Here is a 21,225-nt window from a genome sequence, read left to right on the forward strand (position 1 = left end):
TTATCAGAAGAACCACGGCCTCAGCCTGCACCCAGCTCTCCTCCCTGTCCACCGTCACTTTCTGCTCTGCTTTCTCGACGTCAGACAAGGCGGATGGGAAGGGAAGGTTCCAGAAGGGAAGGGAAGATTCCAGAAGGGGAAGGGAAGGTTCCAGAAGGGAAGGTTCCAGAAGGGAAGGTTCCAGAAGGTTCCGGAAGGGAAGGGAAGGTTCCGGAAGGGGAAGGGAAGGTTCCAGAAGGGACAGTTCCAGAAGGTTCTGGAAGGATCAGGAAGGTTCTGGAAGGTTCTGGAAGGGAAGGGAAGGGAAGGGAAGGGAAGGGAAGGGAAGGGAAGGGAAGGGAAGGGAAGGGAAGGGAAGGGAAGGGGAAAGCAGCTGAATGGGGCTGCTGGCAGTGCAAATATCTAGAATATGAGGAGATGCCCAAGGGTCTCAAGCCCTTATCTGCCAGAGAGCACTGGCAAGACCAAGAGGATCCCTTCAGGAAGACCACTGCCAAGCTTTCTGTAGACATGCCCTGCAGAGATGGGGCAGCAGCTGTAACATATAGGGTGCAGAGGTGTCACAAGGGATTCCAGTGCTTTGGAGCACCCACTGGTGTCCTGCCAGACGCAGAAAGGAGCATTGTCTCCAAGATCCAGTAGGCTGGGGCCATGTGGCTACTCTCACAAGCCCCTGAGATGTTGAGTCAGAAGATGTCTTGGACATCTCCTGAGTGGTTTAGCACCCTACGTGACAAGGAGATGGAAGGTCTCACTCAAGCGCTCAGGGAATAGCTGGTCACCAGCACTGAGATAAGGAAGGAATTTTCTTCTGGGACAGATTGATAATAGTACCTGAGGTTATTTTACCTTCCTCTGCTGCACTGAGCATGACCACTGCTTAGGGCTTCTTTAGTCTCTTTTGGCTGGGTTGCTGCCTGCTGCTCTCGTGCCCTGCAGCTTGGGAGAAAATGACTTTTTTTTTTTTTTTTTTTTTTTTCCCATGGTGGATTATCAAGTGTCCTCAGGTGTTTTTTTACCACCTTCTGCAGCACTGAGCAATGGCCTGTTGTCAGGGCTTCTTTGTGCCATTTTGGTCAGGTACTGCTGCTCATGCTCCACAAAGTGGCCTTTGTGGCCCACATCTTGGGGGAAGAAGCAGACTTCCTAGATGGGCCCCAAAAGTGGCCATACCAGTCTACCCTGCCCATCTTTCCCAACTCTCAACACTGTTCTAAATCAGTCTAGCTCAATAGCAAGGAGTGGCCAGGAATGGTGCTGTGCAGGGTTTAGAAAGAACTCTGTGGCAGCTCCCCAGGGCCCCCCCAGCAAGTTCTGCCACTTGGCACCAGGCAGTCCTCTATGGGTCTCTAAGGGCATTATTCCCCTTGGGGATGAGGCATCAGAGGGAGCCCATCACTAATGCCAGCACTAGCTCTCTCTTCTGGGCCATAAACAATTCCTTGTAGACTGCATTTCCCAGAAAGGGGAACCAACTCATGCCTATTCCTGCCTTTGTGGGTTTACTGCGCTTTTTGGCTTTACCATTGTAGGTCCCTGGCTGAGCCTCTGTGACTCCTGGGCTCCCACATTTGATGTCTACTGAAACAAAAGGGTCTTTTCTCTGTGTTTATTTTCTCAATACGAGTCCTCTTTGTGAAACTTTTGGAAGGCCACCATGTCAAGAAATTGGAGACCAGTACACATGGAGAAATTTCCCCTGATGACATTTCTTCCCAGCTCTGGACTGGCAGAAGGTACTAAATACCCATAACCATCTCCCAATCTAGGCACTGGCTCTGTCACTTTGTGGGAAGAAGGCATGTACCTTCTGAGGGGGGGCGAGAACTGTGGATCATCTCAAGATAATGCAACCATCTGCACAAATTTGCAAAAAGTGTTTTTTAAAATTTTGATGGCTTTATCCAGTTTTGCTGGGTTTCTAGAGGACAACAAACCCCCACACCTCTGACATTACCAACACTAAAAGATCAAGCCGTCAGTCTGATGCACTACACACTATTCTAGCACCTGTCTCCTCAAGCCAGCTCTGACACTCACAAGATTTACAACCACCCATAGCAAAGTGCTATCTGTAGACACAGTACATTATTTTTAACCCCTCTTTTGACGCTTTCCCCATCTATTTCAGTAGGCATTTTGGCAGTTATCAAATAAAACAGAAGGATTACTGTTTTAGACACATGTTTTAGAGATGACTAATATTTAACACATCAGTCTGGCAGCATTTTAGCTAACAGGTCTGCTTTGTTGTACTGAAAAAACCACAACCCTATCTAATAAGTTTTCCTTCACAGAAGCAAGACAGAAAAAGAACTCTAACAGAAGCATACCAAGCATGCTGAGCTCAGTTGAAGGTGAACCTCAGCTCATTACTTTCAGGACCTTGTCCAGTGTCTAAAATATAGCATTGAAACTGCTGATTATCACCATGCCTCCACTCTTAGCTAGGACATCCATGAAGCACAAGCTCAATCTTATCAGATCTTCTCCTTTGTGCCTAGGATGCTGACAAACAGTAAGCTGTCACAGCATCAATAAAGAACTGAAGGGTGAAAACGCACAACCCATAAGAAGGACAGAAACACCACACTACTTCAGGGTCCCAGATCCTCCCTCAGACTTTCCAGGGAAGAAGAGTGCAAGGGTGCTGTCACAGCTGTGGTCATGGCTGCAGTGGGTCTGTGGACAAAGCTTCCTCCTACCTGCCTTCAACCTCTTTTTACTCCATGCTCACAGCACAAGCACAGGAAGCAACATTAACCAGATCAGTGGCTCACACACTGTAACCATTTACTGCCTACTCCCTTTCTGAGAGGAATGAGAGTGAGGTCTGTTAAGAGAACAGCAGAGGGGTAGAGCAAACGTAGGTCCAACACTGCTGCAGCTGCTATCTCAACTGTTGCTCAGATGACAAGAAAATACTTGAAAATCAGTATTGATGCTGCCAGGAAGGGGAAACAAAAAGAAGGCACGCATCCAGTTTGCAGTTTGGCACTGTCAGCCTCATGGGTCTCACTGGCTGTTTTCCCACCTTGCTTTTGGCACCAGGAGAATGCCAGTACTTTGTGCCTACCCCTGGTGTGCACAGTTTTAGCTCCTGATCCTTGTTTTACCTCCTAAAGCGTTGCAAAGGCCCACTGAGCTTTCATCTGAGTTCTATACCCTTCCTGATTTCTCCTTTTGCCCACCCTGTGCTTCACGGCTGCTCATGGATGATGGCCACATGCTCTCAGGTCGTGCAGAAATCAGATTCCTTCTCTCCTTGCTCTTCTGCAAAAAATATGGCCAAATCAAGTAGAAGTGAATTAGAAAAAAATGTAATTGCTACCAAGTTAATTAAGTGAATCGATGCATTTTTTTAAATCAACATTCTGCACAGCATGTTTTAGTTGAAGGTAAACTATGGGGTGGAGCCTGAGAAATGAGCTACTCCCCTTTACTTTTAACTGCTCACCTTTCACCAATAAGGAGAGATGAATGGGAGAAGGTGTAAGTTAAAAAAAAACAACAGTTTACTAAAAAGCAAAATAGCCACAACTTAGATAACAGTAATAATCACAAGGTACAAAAGTACTGAATCCTGTGGGCTCCCCAGGAACAATGAAAAAAAAGTAGTGGAGAAGCCCCATCCCAGTATGGCGGCCTCCAAAGAAGACCACATGGCCCAGGGGACGAAGACAAGGTGGCAGAGAAGCCCCTCTTGGCTCAGCCCTCCCCCTGTGGTGTCAGTTCCCTGTGACTGGCACTGCCTCAGGCAGCTGACACCTGCAGTGGCAGCTCCTCTGCTTCTTTTTGGCTGGCCAGACCCAGTTGGTTTGGTCACTGCAGTTTCGAGTGCTGCTGCTTTGTGGAGAAAGAAAACCAACTCACAGGGTACCGAAATGCACAGCCCTGGTCCGATGGCTCCAGCTCAGCACTGCAGCTATGTATCGTGAAATTCCCTCTGAAACAGTTTTGGATTGAAAAAATGCAGTTTCTTGGAGACCTATGCCAGGCAACTTCCCTGGCATCTGAGCAAGAAATAAGAGAGAGGACTCTGTGTGCCTGTTCCCAGTCTCTTAAAGGGATCCCTTGAACTTCCCACCCCCAACAGAACCTACCCCTCCATGTTAAAACATTCCGGGTCCACTTCTGGCCCTCAGGTCTTAAAGGGACATTAACACAAACTGCATGGATTAATGGTGAGGAAAAATGGAATACAATATACATTTTTTGGGTTGCCCAGGACAAGCTGAAAAAAAGAAAATACCTTAGAGCACACACAAACCAAGTTCTATCCAAAAGGGACTGTACCAGTTAAACAGATGGTTAGATCTACTCAGGGTCTCTTGAAAATGGGAAGAGCCTTGGCATATGTCCAGTCCTAGGCAGATTTCAAGTGGTATGCATTTCAGCATTTTTTTGACAATGAAGCTTTAACCAAGATATCCCAGTCTACTCCATGTATTTTAGATCAAAGATTAACGTGTGCTTCAGTAATAGCAACGCTGGCACATTTCCTACGACTCAATTTTAGTAACAAGCTGAAGTTACCACAAAAATATGCAAGAAGTTTCTCTCATAATTCAGTTCTTTAAAACATACCCATTTATTTAAAATAATTACAGCCAAAAATTGGTAGGAGTGAATTTGGAAAGAAATATTTTACGCACATGACTAACTGTCCATCAACATGGATGTAAGAGCCAACATGTCTAACACTGAGAAAGTTTAGAAATTAAGGTGTGCTATTAGTTTTTCCTCTTCAATTCTCAGTTGTCATAGGCTCATCCAGTTCTGGCACAACTAAATATATTCTATGCACTCATGTGATACCAGCCACTGCTCTGCTGCTCCACATTTTGCATTGAACTATAATCAAGTAGAGGACACCTCCCCTCTGGAGGAAGACCTCATTGCACTCTTCACCATCCCCACAAGGGAAAGCAGAGGGGAGGTACTGTTTCTTCTTTCAGGATCAGGGAGTGGACCCGAGGAAATGGCATGAAGTTGTGTTGGGGAGGTGTAGCTTGGATATTAGAAAAAGCCTCTTCATGGAGAGAGTGGTTGGGCATGGAACAGCCTCCCCAGGGAAGTGGTAACAGCACCAAGCCCAGCAGAGTTCAAGATGCTTGGACAATGCTCTCATGCACATGATGTGACTTGGGATGTCCTGTGCAGGGCCAGGAGTTGGGAGTCGATGATCCTTGTGAGTCCTTTTCCAACTCAGAACATTCTGATTCTGTAGTTTCATAGAGGCACTGAAAACTTTGATGTCCCCAAATGGAGACCAGGATTTTCAGCAAGCCCATTTCACATATAAATAGATAAAAGATTTGGTTCTTGCATGATGGTTGCCATTGGAATTGCCAGAAGGGTCATTCTGCTTGCTACTGTAATGTTAACAAGGTCTCTAAGAATGGGAAGGGACTTCCTGCACACACCCTGGCGCTATTGTGAAATAGTCAAAGAAAACTGCTAGACACCGCTATTGTTAACCTACTGTATATTCAGTGGGAGGCTACAGAAATTACCAAATACACCACAGATTTCTTAGTCAACCTTTTTAAAAGTCAATTGAGTTTCTAAAGCTATGAAAAACTACAGAATAAAATAAAGTTAGCATAAAAATTCAGCATTGGTTTCATACATAACAGAAGACTCAACTTTATAGCTTTTTACAAATTAAGGCATCTTTCCCTGTTCTGCAGATTTACCGTACACTGCATTTCACAAAAGTGAGCAGCACTACTGCCAGCATTAGGCTAACTTGGAGGGAACTACCATGGAAAACTTTGATCTTGCCAGAGAAGAGTGTCTTCGGCTTCTTGAAGAAATAGGGGATAAAAAGTGCCCTCAGGCACAGAAGCACTCTGAGCAGCTAGACTTAGGAATTTCAGACACTCAAGTAGGCTAAACAAAACACTCCTCTATGATGCAAATGTAACACTCACTTTGGATGACTCTCTCAAGATATACCCAAATCCTGTAATACATGATGCAAGCTATATTCCCTGCAGGTTGAGGAAGCACACCTTCGGTTCTCCTTGAGTGCGCCAAAAGAAAATTAATTAGAATGAATTTTTATTTTATTAAAAGTTATGTAGGTTGTCCTTTTTTGATTTAGGGTTTTGTTTGTTCGGGGTTTTTAGTTGTTGCTGTTGTTGTTTGTTATTTTTTTAAATTTCACTTTCCATTCTTATAGAAAAGTAATTTTGGAACAAGCTTTCCTCAGTTTGTTGCCCGTTTTCAAGTAGTCTTGTAACATCTAAGCAAATTACCTATGGACAGAAGGCAGCATATACATAGCTTTTAAAAAGTGGCTTTTTACCAGACTAATTTGGTTTAATGTACAATTTTCTTCCTGCACATGAACCAGTCTTTTAGAGTACTTAGGTTTAACTGCTTGACAATTGGCATTGGCTGTAGTTTATGAGTAATTGATCATGAGTTATCAATTAACACTGCACAAGTATTTTAGAAAAATGGAAGTTTATTCATCTTTCAATGGCTCAAATAGCAAATAAAAGGACAGGATAAGGCATCAGCCAAGACAAGTTTTGTGTGTCCAGTGGCTTCATAACACCTCAGTTCCCAGTATACAGGTTCCAAAGCAAAGTCACAATGTTAGTGGTTAGACTCCCTGGCTAAATAGACCCAAATGAGTACACAGTAAGATGAAGGCTGGCGTATATTTGCCAGTTACATGAGTAACTTTTATTCTGCACTTGGCAGTCTACTAAATGTACATACAAAATTCCTACTGATAAATATTGAACATGACAAATGTAACTCCTAAGACTTGAGTCCCTAAAACATCTGTTAGCATGAAAGTTAAATATTTGTTACCGAGTTTTCTTGAGCACATTTTAACTGTCAGTTATAGGCTTATACATGTATAAAAAGTCTAACAGTTTGTGGAATTGATCTAGCCTGTCTCACCCCAGAGGAGTCCAAAACCCTCAAACATTCTGGTATATTTTTAGTTAAGATGTAGCACACTGACCATGTGCTAGTATTCTTCTTGTTCTGAAGCAACTGAGGCAGTATGTTTTGTTTGGGGATTTTGGATGTGCATGTTAAAGGTTTCTGTATTGCAAAGCACATTTGATTGTTTGATATCAACTTTAACTAGAAAAAGTAGCTACACTGTTCCCCATTTGAAAATCAACATAGACTAAACAGTACAAAACCTGCAAAGAGCTTCAGCATAACACACCATGTTCCAATAGCTAAGTATTAGGAACATAAAAGAAATTAACCAGAATTTCCCAGACAACATCTTAACTCAAAACATATAAGCGCTACTAGATCAGCCCCACTCCACCAAATTCCAGGGAGTTAAAACCCAAGGAACATCTAGACAAAAATCTATGTGCAAAAGGGAAGTTTCAAGGTACCAGCATGTTAAATTTTAAACAATTCCAGGCTTTTATGTGCCATAGGCTTATGACTTCAGTCTTATGTGTATTCTGACCTTTTAGTTTTAAGATACCATATTGTCTACCAAGTTACAGATGACAGAATATGCTCTGTATTATTCACATTACCAGAGTATGGCACACATTTAAAGAACAAACACTGCTAGCAGACAGCTAGTGAGTGAAATCATCCAAGTAACTGCACTCCACAGAGAGGGCAGTCTTGCACTGATGCACAGGGACAGTCTCCATGCAACAGAGCTGAAAATACACCCTTGATTAAGCAACCTGCTATGTTTGGGTTTTAAAATTAAGGCATATTCAAATGTTTCAATGTAAAAGATTACATCACTCTTCTATGTTAATCAGGTAATGCAGAACCACATATAGTTTTCCTCAACATAGCTGTTCACATATCCATTATTCTTTTTTAATTTGCATAACTCCATGGCAAAACAGCTGCATACTGCTTTGTTAGGTATCATGTTCACAATTTTCAAGGCAACAAAAGACAAGATGAATTGACAAGTGATAAAAAAGTATGCTTTACAAGAACCCACAAAGTAATACTTTGCCCCTCTTGTTCACTATTAAAGAAAAGACTACCTATGAAACACTACATTCAGAAGAAATGTGAGAAGGTAGGAAATTATGAAATGGACTGAACTTTGCTTCTCTTGAAGCCACATAATTTGTTTTCAGTGAATTTGACTTTCAGTGCCGCTCCAAATCATGCTTTTAGTGGTACATTACATTTTCCAACATGTTAGGGTAATTTCAGTCACTTCAGCCTTCAATGGCATGCTTATAAATTATGGTTTTTATTAGTATGGTCAGGGTAGGAGAGGAATCCAAGCTTTTGATTATAAAATGCAACATCTTTCTCTGATCCTCTTAGCTAGGCTTTTTCTTTTCTTCTTCCCATTCTTTTCTTTGCTGTCTTCCATTTTTCTGGCTCTAATTTCTCTCATTAAATCAAAAAACACCTGAAAAATATATAAGAAGATAAATGCAAAAACAAATCACTGACATGAGTTAATTTAAGATATCACTGACATCCACTTCAGTTGTTTTGAATAGAATGAATTACATGCAATCAGATTGAGCAAGCAAATATTAATTCAACAAATCTGTTACAGGTTTTGAAGGTCAAGTTGATGTGATGCAATCCTGCTTGTTTCACAGCACCATAATGTTCCCTTGTCTTCTGATATTCACTTATGAATCCTTCAGGCAATTTAAAACAAGAATTGAAAGAAGGGTTTCATCACCAGCCAAGATTTGCAGACATTGTATGTACATACTACTGAGGAAACTTAAGGAAATCAGTTTACCTTTTGAGTATTTTAAGTCATGAGCTGCAAAGGCTGAAAAAGCGCAACATCCAATTTTAGAAACTTATGAATGGAGCAGTAGCATAGACTGAAATGCACATACGGTATATTGTATGGTATGTTCCATGATGCAAGTCTAAGCATAAAGTGACTAGAGAAAAAAAACCAACCCAGCATTTCCTTTAAAGCAAAGTCTTCAATCATACAACTACATTAGCAATTTCTCACATCAGGTAATCTAAGCTGCAGCTACCACATTACAATCTTAAAAGTACACATAAAGTTCACTTTCATCAAATGGTTTAGGACAAAGTTGGAGATACACCACTGACTCACGTAAGAGAGATCCTCCTGACAGACAGTTAAGGCTTTATGATTGGACTGCTTGAACTGTAAAAGGGTGGGACAGGGGTTGAACCAACCTAAAAAAAAACTGGATCACAGAAATGAGTTCAAAAAATGTTTCAATAAGTATAAACTTTCTGAATTTATATTTGACCAATGCACTAGAAAAAGTAGCTAAGAAGAGTTGCTGTGGTTAACCGGTGTGCCTCTGGCCATCACCAAGCACCCAGCGCTGTTACGGATTTGTCCCTTAATATTCCTTTTTAAATTTTAAAACTTCTAAACAATGAGTCTCATTTTTCACACAACCCAAGATGCTCACACCTTGTTCTTCCCCCAAGCCAGGATTTGTCAATCCTAAACTTTGTCTGGATGGAGGAGGTGGAGTAGGCTGTAATGAAAAGCAAGATGCACTGGTGTGGAGGCCCCTGGGAGTCTCAATCTCCCTGCTGTGGAGAACTGGTCCCAAAAAAGAAGAATAGATTTCAAGGTTATGGTGAGAAGCTTGCTTCTCCCATAGATCTTTGCAGGCACATGCTGATTTATGCAAAGTTATGTTACCCCATTGGCCCGTGGGCATAATTACCCTAGTTCAAGCCCTGTTACCCATCTCTGGCTAGTCCCCAGAATGTTCTCCTCCCTCTGTCCCTCCACTGGCCCTAGTTTACTGCATTCCTCTGCCCCTGTTTCCCCATTAGCTGACCCGACCCTTAACCCCTCCTTTGCCCCATTTTCCCCATATCCATTGGACCCTGACCCTCAGTTCCACCCTCACTGCCCCATATAAAAACCCCCTGTGCCCTCAGCTTGCCCCCTGGCTTTGTCCCTGGACCCTGTTCAGCTGTGTCCCCTGTTCCTGTGGCAATAAACCCAGTTTGCTGGAGATCATGCACAGACCCATCCTGCCTGCTGTGTCAGCTTTATAAAGCAGCCGTGAGCTTCGGGCTCCTGAGTGCCGGACGCTCCGAGGGCCTCGGCAGCGCCAGGACGCTCCAGACTGGGACAGCCAGGCAGCTGAGGAGGAAGTCACTGCCCCTTTCCCCTCTCTGCTGCTCCATCTCCCAGCCCAGCATCGCTGCAGGACAGCCTCACTACCAACGCCATCCTGCCAGGGATGGACTGGGGGCATCTCCTTCCCCTTCCCTCTGGCACGGAGGCAAATCCCATCTTCTCCTTCTCTGCCCTCCTTCCTCTCCTCATTCTGTCCTTCATCCATCCACGTTCCTTTCCCAGCTCCTTCCTCCCTTGTTCCGTCTTGTTCCTCCCTTTCCTCCTGCTTTTTCCTTTTCCCTTCTCCCTGTTTCTTCCTCTCCGTGTCCTTCCTCCCCCAGGCACTGAGCTGTGGACAGAGACCAGGGAGAACAAATCCCTGCCACAGAACCTCGTGGAAGAGGCCATTTGGAACAGCTCCATGGTGCAGGAATCCAACACGGAGGAAAAGCCCCAGAGATTCCACACAAGGAGGGGCTGCAAACCCAGCCTGGGGAGCTGTGAGGAGGTAAAACCCTCCCTGTGCTGGGAAGGGTGTGGGGAATGTGAGAAGAGCTTCAGGCAGAGCTCAGCCTATTCCCGGTGCCTCCAGAGACAGCAAGGCTGAATGCAGAGATCCATGGGGCTGCAGAGATCCCCCTGCAGATCCATGGGGATGCAGAGTTTCCCCTGGAGATCCATGGGGCTGCAGAGATCTCCCTGGAGATCCACGGGGCTGCAGAGATCTTCCTGGAGATCCATGGGGATGCAGAGATGCCCCTGCAGATCCATGGGGATGCAGAGATGCCCCTGCAGATCCCTGGGGATGCAGAGATGCCCCTGCAGATCCATGGGGATGCAGAGATGGCCCTGCAGCCCCTGGAGCAGCCGCGCTGGAGCCCGGGGATGCCTGAGAGGAGGCTGTGACCCCGCGGCCAGAGGGGCCCCGCCGGAGCAGCCTGTCCTGGAAGGACTGACCCCGGGGCACAGCGACCCACGCTGCAGCAGCTGGAGGGGGGCTGTGCCCCGTGGGGTGGACTCAGGCTGGAGAAGCTCCTGGAGAAGTCTCCGGTGGGAGAGAGCCCAGGGTGCGGCAGGGGAACGACTCCTGTCCGCGGGCAGAGGGAGAAGCCCCGGGGGATGAACGGAGCCCGGCCCCATTCCCTGTCTGCGGCACTGCCGGGGGAGGAGGCGCGGCGGGAAGGAGGGAGGCGGGGGGAAAGCTGGATGGAAGGCTCTGCATTGAATTCTCATTATCCTGCTCTGCGATTTTGGAGTTTTCTGTCAGAAATCTCTCCCCTCCCCCACTCATCCACAGAGGTTTTGACAGTTTTCACCTTTTGGGCGAAATCAAAGCTATGCACTGATGGTCCCAATTAGGGGTAGGAGAAGTGAGGCTCCAGGGCTTCCCGCTGAGCCGGAGGCAGCGAAGCGGCAGTGCCAGGAAAGCCGTGGCGGGAGCTGCGGAGAAGTTTGTTTGTGTTTGCAGCCCAATCCCCCTCGGGCCCGGGCCCGGCCCAGGGCTGTTCCTCAGCTCCGCCTTTGCCCTCACGCAGCCCGGGGGGCCCTGAGAGCGCGGGGCGGGGCCGTGGCGCGTGCAGAGCCCGGGCCCGGCTGCGATTGGGCGTTGGTGCCGTCAGTCGCGGTTGTGGCACGCTGATTGGCGGGAGCGGGGCCGAGCAGGGCCCCGGGGCCGGGCTGAGGGCGGCCGTGGCTGCGCAGCGGCGCCATTGGCGGAGCGCGTGTGCGGGCCCGGGAGCGGCGGCAGCGGGCGGAGCGCGGGGAGGCGGCGGCGGAGCTCGGAGGCGGCCGCGGCGCAGGTGGGAGCCGCGCTGGGTTGTGCGGGGGCTCGGGGCTCGCTGCGGGCCTCGGGGGCGGCAGGGGGCTCCGGCGGGTGGGTTGTGCCGTGTCCGGGCCGTGTGGGCCCTGGGCTGAGGGCGCTGCGGGAGCGGCTGCCCGCGGTCTCCTTGCCGGCGCTGGCTCGGCAGGAGCCGCTGGCGGAGCAGCGCTGGCTCGGCCCGGTTCGTGTGGCTGGGACAGAGGGGGCTGCCCCGTGCCGGGGCTGTGCGGGGAAATTCCCGTCGCCGGAGGTTTCTGTGCCCGGGGCAGCCCGAGGAGTCCTGTGCAAGTGACTTTATTGCTGAGCAGAGGGAGAGGCCGTGGGGCATTTCCCAGACGCTCTTTAAATCTTGGCCTCGCTTTTTATCCTCATTTCCCGGCCGCTTCTCCCCCTCCCCTCACCGCACTGGCCGAGGTACTCGAGAGGTCCAAGACTCCCCGATCTGCCTGCTGTATGTGCCCTTTACTGTGCACCCCCTTTAGTATAACACCCTAAATTCATAGCTGCATTAAATCTTGGTTCTTCCTCTTAAAGTTCAGGAATTTAGCCGGACCTTGGCTGAGCAGCAATCCGTGTCAATTAGTAACTCTTTTAAATCTGTGCAATTTTCTGACCCTATATCCAAGCAGATTCAGAGCATCTCTTTGTGAAGACTCATTCGTTTTTTTCCTTGCAATCCCTCCTCTTGTTTTTTCACCCATTGTCTTTACAAACATGAATTACTATGGAGTCAATCTCATTTCCTGAGTGTTTTTTTGTTTTGGATCATTCTCATTGCCCGCATTCCCTGTCCTTCTGGAGCCGTTTCTGGATCAGGAGGCCTGGCTGCCCCCTGCATCCCCTGGCTCACCTGCTGAATGAGCTGCACTCTCCAGGTGTGGAGCATGGTAAAAAGATGAGAGTTGCTGTAGCACATGTGAAAACCGCCAGTCACTTGTTTTTAAAATTTCAAAGTTTTAAGAGTAGTAAAATAGTTATAAAAATAGTAATACAATTAGAGTAATAATAATTTAGACAGTTTGAATTAAGACAATGTGAGACAATAAAAACGAAGAATTAGCGATGTCCAGGTACATTTTTGTGGGCAGCACAAGCCCTAAAAAAGACACTGGTTTACAAAGGATTAACCCTTCAAAACAACAGCCTGTTGCATATTCATACACTTCATACATGATATATAAATTCCATTCAAACAAAGGATTCCATCTGGTCATCCTCAACTTCTTCCTACTAATCCTAACAGAGCCGTGGAGGGCTCATTTCTTCTGATAAGAGGGCAATGAATTCTTTTTCTCTGAAAGATTTAGGTGTCCTGTGGCTGCTAGCTACCTTCAAGTCCTTTCTTTAAAAACAGTACCCTACATAGCACGTTTTCTATTTTAACATTTTGTTATAACCTAAAACTATATTTAACACACTACTTAAGAGAATTGATACAGCATTGCTTCTAAGACATATAATATTCATTTTTGATATATGCAAAAAGCCAATAATAAAATACGGATTTTTCACAGCACATGAGATGAGAAACAGCATTCGTTTGACCCATGGTGTGCCAGGGAGCCACAAAACCGTGTCCCATTCCCATCCTTTCCAGGTTTGGATCAGTACATGAGCTGCTTTCTTATTTCCTTTGTTATCTGCTTCACCACTTTTCCTTTGTCATCTATTTGCCAGCAGCAGCTTGAGTCATTTAATTTTCCACCAACTCCTCCTTTTCCTGCTAACAGATGATCTGATCCCATCCCCTGGTGAAATGTTGTGTTCCTCATTCCAGTGGATTGGTCAGCAGGAAGGTCAGGAGCTGGAGCTGTCTGGTTGGTTATTATTTGGAGGAGAGCTTGTAATCTAACGATGCCATTGAATGAGAAATGGTTTCCTTGGCTCCAGAAATGAGTTCCTGAGGGTTCCCAGGGGCTGGTCCATGGTGTTGTAGGATTTGTCCTGGTGGCCTTTCAGCTTTTGCCCATTTTTAGTGCTCCCTCAGGAGCCAGGGCTGCATCAATTGATTGCTTTTCTGTAATTTGACCATAACATTCTTGGATTCCTAACTGATTTTCCTAAATAGCAAAAACCACGAAAGACCCCCACCAAATCCCAAAATAAAGTGGTCTAATACCCCCTATATAACACAGAGAGTGACAGCAGGTGTTGCAGTGGGCAGAGGGATGATTCCCCCCAACTTTTTAAAGTGGTGTTTTCAGAACATTCTCCATTTGCTGTTTCCCTTTGCAGCTGAACCCATTTCTGTTGCAGAGTCAGATATCCTCAGCAGGGGCTCTGCCTGGAGCTGTGCAAATTCCATCAGTGCAAGCAGGCAGAGCTTGGGGTGAGGGGCAGAGGGAATGAGCCCAATTCCTGCCCCAGGCAAGAGACCCAGGTACATTGCCCACACTTTGACTCAGCAGTGTTAATTTGCATTTCTAAAGCTTCTCTCCTGGCTGGCTGGAATGAAGCTTCTCTTCCAGAGCAGCCATCCAGTGACCCAGGGGTTCCCACCCTTTCCCCTCACTGCTTTTTGTTTCTCCTTTGAAGCTCTTCTAATTTTTCAGAATGCAGTCTGAAGGTGAACATCGAAATCCCAGATGAAAATTTTGCCATGGCTAGCAGGCACACACAGACATGCACAAAACCCCCAAAAGGAATAAACGTTTTTCATACTTCTCCTAAGAGTAAAACTTGATTCTCACAGCCCTGTCCCAAACCAAACTGACAATATAAAAGTAGGAATATTAGGGAAGACGTGCTAATGGTGCAATCTTGTCACCAAACCTGGGTTAAGAGCAAGAAGTCTCCAACAACATTAAATCAAGGCTTTACCTTATTCTGGCCGGGGTGTTCTTTTGGCCACGATGTGCAAAGAAATAATTTCTTTCACAAATAGCCTGGGTGTGGAGAGAAAATCATTCCATGAGACATGTGAGTTTTACTGGATTTTTCCTAAATTTGATACAGTCTGAACCAATCTAAATCCACTGGTTTAATGTTCATTGTTTCCAAGTTGTGTAGTTGTTAGTATTTGGTTTCCTGTGGGACCCGGATTGCTTTGCCTGTGGTGTTGATTAGGTGCACACTCCTGGATTTCCTTCTCAGTCTTTTCCAGACCAAGTGTCTCCAGCTCTGCCGGGGGCAGTGTCTGGGGTAGCTGTTGGTTGCTGTTTGCTGCTGTTGGTTGATGTTTTGTTGCTGGTCGTTATCTCTGTGGGCATCTTTTGGGCTGTTCCCAGTCTGTTGAGATGTTAAACTCATCTCCCTGGAGTGGTGTAACATCCCTTGGAAAAAAAACATCCTAATTCCTTTCCCCAAGGCAAAGGCAAACCAAGCCTGAGTAGAGAAATACAATGTAAAAAATTGTAAAGAATATTAGATGGTGAATTTTGCAGCCGTGCAGTCGCAGGCAGCCCAGTGTGTGAGTGTAAGTGAGCCCCAGAGTGGAATTGTGCCCTTGTGTTCCCCAGCAGCTGTGGCAGGGCAGGCCCAGCAAGCGCTGAAGCTGCAGCAGTGGCAGCAAGGCTTGGCCCCAGGGGCTGGAGATGCCGAGGAGGGTGGCCAGGCAGAGGATTTGAGCAGAGGATGTGTGGGCAGGCGCAGGGGCTTGGCCCGCTGTGGAGCCCTGGCTGCTGCTGCGTTGCCTTCAGGGCAGCTGAGTGGCGGCCTCCCCTGCTGCTGCTGCCGGCGGGGAGTGCAAATCTCCGGGGCTTGAGAGCCCTTGAGCCGAGGCTGAGGGGTCCCCCCGTGCTGAGCTGTGCTGGCGGCTGTTTGTGGCCTCAGGGACACTTGGCATGGGCCACTTGGCCACCAGTGGGACTGCTTTGCACTCCTTAGGCAGGAGCCTAAGGATGTCCTGGGTGGGTGTTGGGAACAGCAAAGTGCCAAGGCAGGGTCAGTGCCAGCCCAGCTTCCTGTGGGAGAGATTTCACAGGAGACAGGATTCTGGCCAGAGCCTGCTGCTTTAAATGTGCATCCCTTATCTCCAGCCTGCACTAGGTGGAGAATTGCACTAGAGTGAAGAATTGCAGACATGAATTGCAAGGGAGATAATTGAATATCTGTCCTTTACACATTGGTTCAAGTACTTGAGAGGTACAGACAGCCCAATCCAGCTAATACAAACGCCCTTCCTAATATGCTCCCCACTTTTCTTTAGCAAACAATATCCATGTCTCTGTTAAGTCTGTTGTTCTTCTCGAAGTTCATGATTTTAGCAGGATCTTGGCTGAGCAGCAGTCTAATAACAGCAGCATCAAATAATAAAAGCATCAGTTATTAACAACTAATAATGATGAGCAGCATCAACTAAAAGCATTTTCAGAAACTGATGGCTTCTCCTGTCACTTCCTTATGTACGCGTCCCTGGCCCTATTTCTGAGTGGATTCACAGCATCTGTTTGTAAAGACACTTTCCTTCTCTTTCCTTTCATCGTGTCCCCCGTTTGTGGGACATCCCCCCTGGAGCAGGGTGTCCCCCCTTGCTGCAGCCCCAGCCCTCAGGCAGTGCTCAGCCAATCAGAGCACGCACTGCTGATGACTCACCAGTTGCCAGGCAGAGCCGCAGCTCGCAGCGTTCCCCACCTGCGCTCCCCGTTCGGCCCCAGCGCCCCCCGCGAGGGGAATTTGGGGAGGTGGGAGTGGGGCAGCGCCAAGGCCGGGCCCCCCCGCTCTGTGCTGGCGGGAGCGGCTGCAGTGGGGAGCGAGTGCGGGCGGGAGCAGCCGAGAGCCCAGCGCTGCCCCAGCCCGAGCTGGCCCAGCTCCATCCCTGCCCCTGCGGTGGGATGCTGTGGGTTTGGGGGGAAGAGGGAGCCGGCAGTGGGTGCTGGGCCTGGGGGCAGGAGGAGAAGGGAAGGAGAAGCAGGGTTGAGGAACAAAATGGTCAAACACTGTTTGTGGTAGGAGAAGGTGGGATTGTGCAGGAGAAGGTGAAATAGCAGGAGGAAGAAGAGTTTGAGAAAGAGTACTGATACAGGAGGAGGAGGAACAGGAAGAGGAAGCACCACAAGGTTCTACGCCTCCCTGTATTTGCTGCCTTCCCCCAGCCCCAGGACCATTGCCCCCCTCGCATGTGGCAGGTGATGGGAGGGGGATCCAGGATTTTCACAGGTGTGAATCTTGGTATTTCTGACCTTTCTTGGGCTAATTGTTCGTGTTACAGTTTTGTTGTGGGGGCTGAATCTTTCTATTTGGAGGGGGCTTTTCCTGAATTTTGATGCCTGGGGAATTTTTTTATCTGTGTCTTGAAGTTTGGGGGATTTTTGCGCTGAATCTTGGATATTTGGAGATTCTTAGAGATACAAGATTGCCAATGACTTAATGAGATCAGCTTGGGCATAGCGGAGCTCCTAGTCCAAGGTGCTCTCCTCTTGTTTTTTCCCCAAACCAGGATTTATCATTTCTAGGGCTTGTGTGGATGGAGGAAGAGAAAAAGCTCTGGAGACCCCGCACGAGGAGGGGCTGCAAACCCAGCCCAGGGAGCTGTGAGGAGGAAAGAGCCCCCCTGAGCCAGGAAGGTGTTCAGAGATCCAGCCGGAACTCAGAGCTGGCGGAGAAGCCTCATGGCAGGGAGAAGCCCCACAAGTGCTTGGAATGTGGGAAGGGTTTTAGTCGGAGCTCAGAACTTATCCGGCACCAGAGGATCCACACTGGGGAACAGCCCTATGAGTGTGAGGAGTGTGGGAAGCGTTTCAGCTGGACCTCCAGCCTGACGCAGCACCAGGTGATTCACACTGAGGAACGGCCCTTTGAGTGTGGGGAGTGTGGGATGAGCTTCAGGCACAAGAGTCACCTGATCCGGCACCAGAGGATCCACACTGGGGAAAAGCCCTATGAGTGTGGGGAGTGTGGGAAGTGTTTCAGATACAGCTCTGGCCTGAAGAAACATGAGAGGATCCACTCTGGGGAAAAGCCCTATGAGTGTGGGGAGTGTAGGAAGAGCTTCATAGAAAGCTCAGCCCTGATTTGTCACCAGGTGATCCACACAGGGGAACGGCCCTACACCTGCTTGGAATGTGGGAAGAGCTATAAGTGGCTCTCGGACCTGAGAACACACCAGCGCACCCACACCGGGGAGAGGCCCTACGAGTGTCCTGAGTGTGGGAAGAGGTTTCAAAGGAGCTGCGATCTCCTCGTACATGAGCGGATTCACACAGAGGAGAGGCCCTTCCGCTGCCCCGACTGCGGGAAAGGCTTCAAGCGAAACTCTGACCTCACCAGGCACCGGCGCATCCACACCGGGGAGAGGCCCTACGAGTGTGGGGAGTGTGGGAAGAGCTTCTCAGAGAGCTCAACCTTGACCCAACACCAACGGAGGCGCCACTAAGGGAAGCCCTGTGAGTGCCCTGAGTGCTGGAAGAGCTTCGTGTGCTGTTCCAGCTCCATCCCCCATGAGAGGATCCGCATTGGATGATCCCCAGTGACCCCGCTGGGCAGAGCCCTGGTGATCTGTGGTCCTGGTGATCTGTGCTGGGAAGACACCTGGCTTGGAGGCTCCACATCTTCCTGGTTCTCTGTGGGCAGCTAGATAAACCCAGCAGCAGGAACATCCATTGGGACACAGACCAACAATGGGAATTCCTTGGGGAGAGCAGATTTGTCAGCTTTCAACCCCATAAAATCTTTTGCATTCAATCCTATCTTCTGGTGGCATCAAGGAGTACTGGATCATCTTGGAGGTATACTCTGGGTTGACTGTATGATTTTTGTATCCCCAATCTTTTAGGTTTATGCTGAATAATAAGTTTTGCAGCTTCAAGACTTGTCCTGAGAGTGAAGGGGGAGAGAAGCAGTGCACAGTTTGTTTTCAGACACTGCACTCACTCCTCCACATTCCTGCTCCTGCACTGTGTTGTCTGCGGATGGACAGACAGTGGGACAGAGCTCTCCTTTTCTTTTAGTTAGTTTTAGCTAGCTGAGTCAGAGAAGTTCCCTGGGCTGTGGTTTTTCCCCTTTTCTTTGGACCTGTTTGAACCTGCTCTGGCCTGAGCACCAGCAGAGCACCGGCAGCTCACACCTGTGGCCCACCGGGCCGGGCCTGGGCCGCGGCATTTCCAGCGCCGGAGGGACTGATAAGAGACTGAGTGAGCTGAGCTACAGCCCATGGAGGGACTTTGTGAGTTTGTCTCTGTTTTAGAGCGGCAAGAGGTTTTATAGTTTAATATTGATTAGGTTTTATTGTGTAATAAACAGTTTTTTCCACTTTTCTCCAAGGAGGTATTTTAATTTTCCTGAACCAGTTGCGGGAGGGGCTGATTCAATCTGCTTCCCAGAGGAACCCCTTTGGGGGTTCTCTCCCAAATTTGCCCTGAACCAGGACAAGTTCTTTTGCAACTTGAGGGATTCCATGATTTTGATTTCCTATTGCCCAAGGGTGTCTTCCACAGCCAAATGGTGAAAAAATGGGGAAAAGACCAAGATTTTGGAGACAGTGGGATAGAAACTCCACGAAAAAAAGGTTGCCTTCTACCTAAGCAGTGGATCCTCAGGTGGTATGGACAAGGAAATCCTTTTCTTTTGGCCTTGACTTTGTTTTCATTTCTCTTTATCCCTTTAAAACATCCAATATTGAGTTAAAAATAGACATTGAACTAAGACATGGCTGTGGTCATGGTAGGACACATGGAGGCTGACAAGGGGACACATGGATATGAACAGGGATAGGGACATGGGTGACACAGGCATGGATGGAGATGTGTGGGACCATGACAGGGATGGAAACGTGGTGGGGAGACAGCCATGGGTGAGGACGTGGTGGGACATGGGCAGTGACAAGTGGGGATGTGGCCATGGCCAGTGTCATGGGGGGAAGATGTGGGGGATGCTGGGTTGGAGGAGGTTGAGGGTTCCTGGGAGGCACTTGGGGCTTGCTGAGGCCTTGGGGCTTGCTGAGGCCTTGGGGCTTGCTGAGGCCGAGCGGCTGCGGCTGCGCTGGGAGACCCTGGGGGAGGTTCTGGGGCAGCTGCTCAAGGACCCCCTGACCTGGAGCCCCAGGCAGACACTGGGCTCCTGGAAAGGGATGAACGTCCTTGTCCCCAGGAGGGAAACCCCAGCACCCCCAGGGTGTCAGGGGCAGCTGAGAGGCCACAACAGGGAGGGGAAAGCCAGAGACAGGTGTCACACTCCTAAACTACACCCCAAAAGTCCCAAAACTCAGGGATTGCTCCCAGGAAAAAGCTGCCAGCAGGTGCATGAATTGAGGGAAAGGGGGGATGTGACCACTCAGACTGAGCAGGAGAGACCTGGATTGCCTAAAACCAAACAGAGGGACAAGAGGTGGAGCTGAAGGCAGGATGGAAAAAGAAGTGGGACTGCAGGGGAAAACAGGATTCAGAGCAGGAGAGGGATGGGACCCCTAAATGGAGTTGGGAGGGGTCCTTTGGTTGGGGGAATGATGGGAGAGGGGAGGGAAAGGTGGGGATGGGATTGAAAAAGGGTGGTTCCGTGGGGATCCCTTTGTGTCCCCATCAGTTGATCCCTGGCGTGATTCCCTGGGGCTCTGGGGGGGAATGGATCCGCTCTGGGTGGGTGTCCAAGCCCCCTGCCCATCCCTGGGGGGCTCATGGGAGGTTCCCTGGTTCCCTCCACCCAAACGCTGCAGCTGTGGGAGAGAGGTGGGTGTGAAAGGAGGATCTGGGGTGGGCAGGGAGGAGGAGCAATAGGAAGAGGAGGGAGAGTGGAGGTGGAAGATGGGAAAAGGAAGAGGAAGAACAGGAGGAGGAAGAGGAGGAGCCCCAGCAGAACCAGGCGGTTTTCCTGCCCGCCCGCTGAGTCCGCAGCTCCCCTGGCCCTGGCAGCATCGACCCCCCCCCAGATCTCACAGGTGAGTGGGGAGGGGGAGCTCGCCCCAAATCCTTCGGGGGATCTCTGGGAGGGTTTTTTTGCAGGGGAGGGGATGTTTGGATCTTGCAGGGCTCCAGAGGTGAGACACAGATGGCCCTTTGGAGAATTGTGGAGGGTTCCTGTAGCAAACTGTCTGTACCAGCTGGGGAGGTGGTACCAGTTGGGGGGGACATTGGTGTTGGGGCTCTGATTGGCATCGGAGTGGGGAGAGCAGCAGGGGCCAGTCCTGGAGCTGAGGGATCCTGGAAGCCTGGAGGGGTGGGGGAGGCTGGAGATGAGCAGGGTCTGGGCCCATCCAACCTTGAACAGGGTGGTTACTTCTCCAGCTGGACTTGGGAAGCAGGATCAAGGTGCTCACCCGTTGTTTTTCCCCCAAGCCAGGATTTGTCAATCCTAAACTTTGTCTGGATGGAGCTGGAGGAGGCTGCAAGGAAAAGGAAGATGGTGTGGGACACTGAGGCAAGTGAGGAGGAAGTCACTGCCCCTTTCCCCCTCTCCTCTTCCT

The 21,225-nt window shown here is 48.7% G+C and overlaps 2 protein-coding genes across 2 annotated transcripts in view; both read left to right on the top strand.

The window, feature by feature from the left end:
* Positions 1-21,225, top strand: part of LOC311164356 (uncharacterized protein) — a 160,744-nt gene that overhangs the window by 79,988 nt on the left and 59,531 nt on the right. The gene's annotated exons all lie outside the window — the stretch shown is intronic.
* On the top strand, positions 11,779-19,068 carry LOC311164365 (uncharacterized protein). Its single transcript, XM_084223803.1, has 2 exons — positions 11,779-11,871; positions 17,285-19,068. Exon 2 carries the CDS (start codon positions 17,296-17,298, stop codon positions 18,202-18,204), a length of 909 nt encoding a protein of 302 aa, XP_084079929.1. The 5' UTR covers positions 11,779-11,871; positions 17,285-17,295; the 3' UTR covers positions 18,205-19,068.

Source organism: Fringilla coelebs, assembly GCF_963513975.1.
Source record: "Fringilla coelebs genome assembly, chromosome: 31".
Classification (NCBI taxonomy): domain Eukaryota; kingdom Metazoa; phylum Chordata; class Aves; order Passeriformes; family Fringillidae; genus Fringilla; species Fringilla coelebs.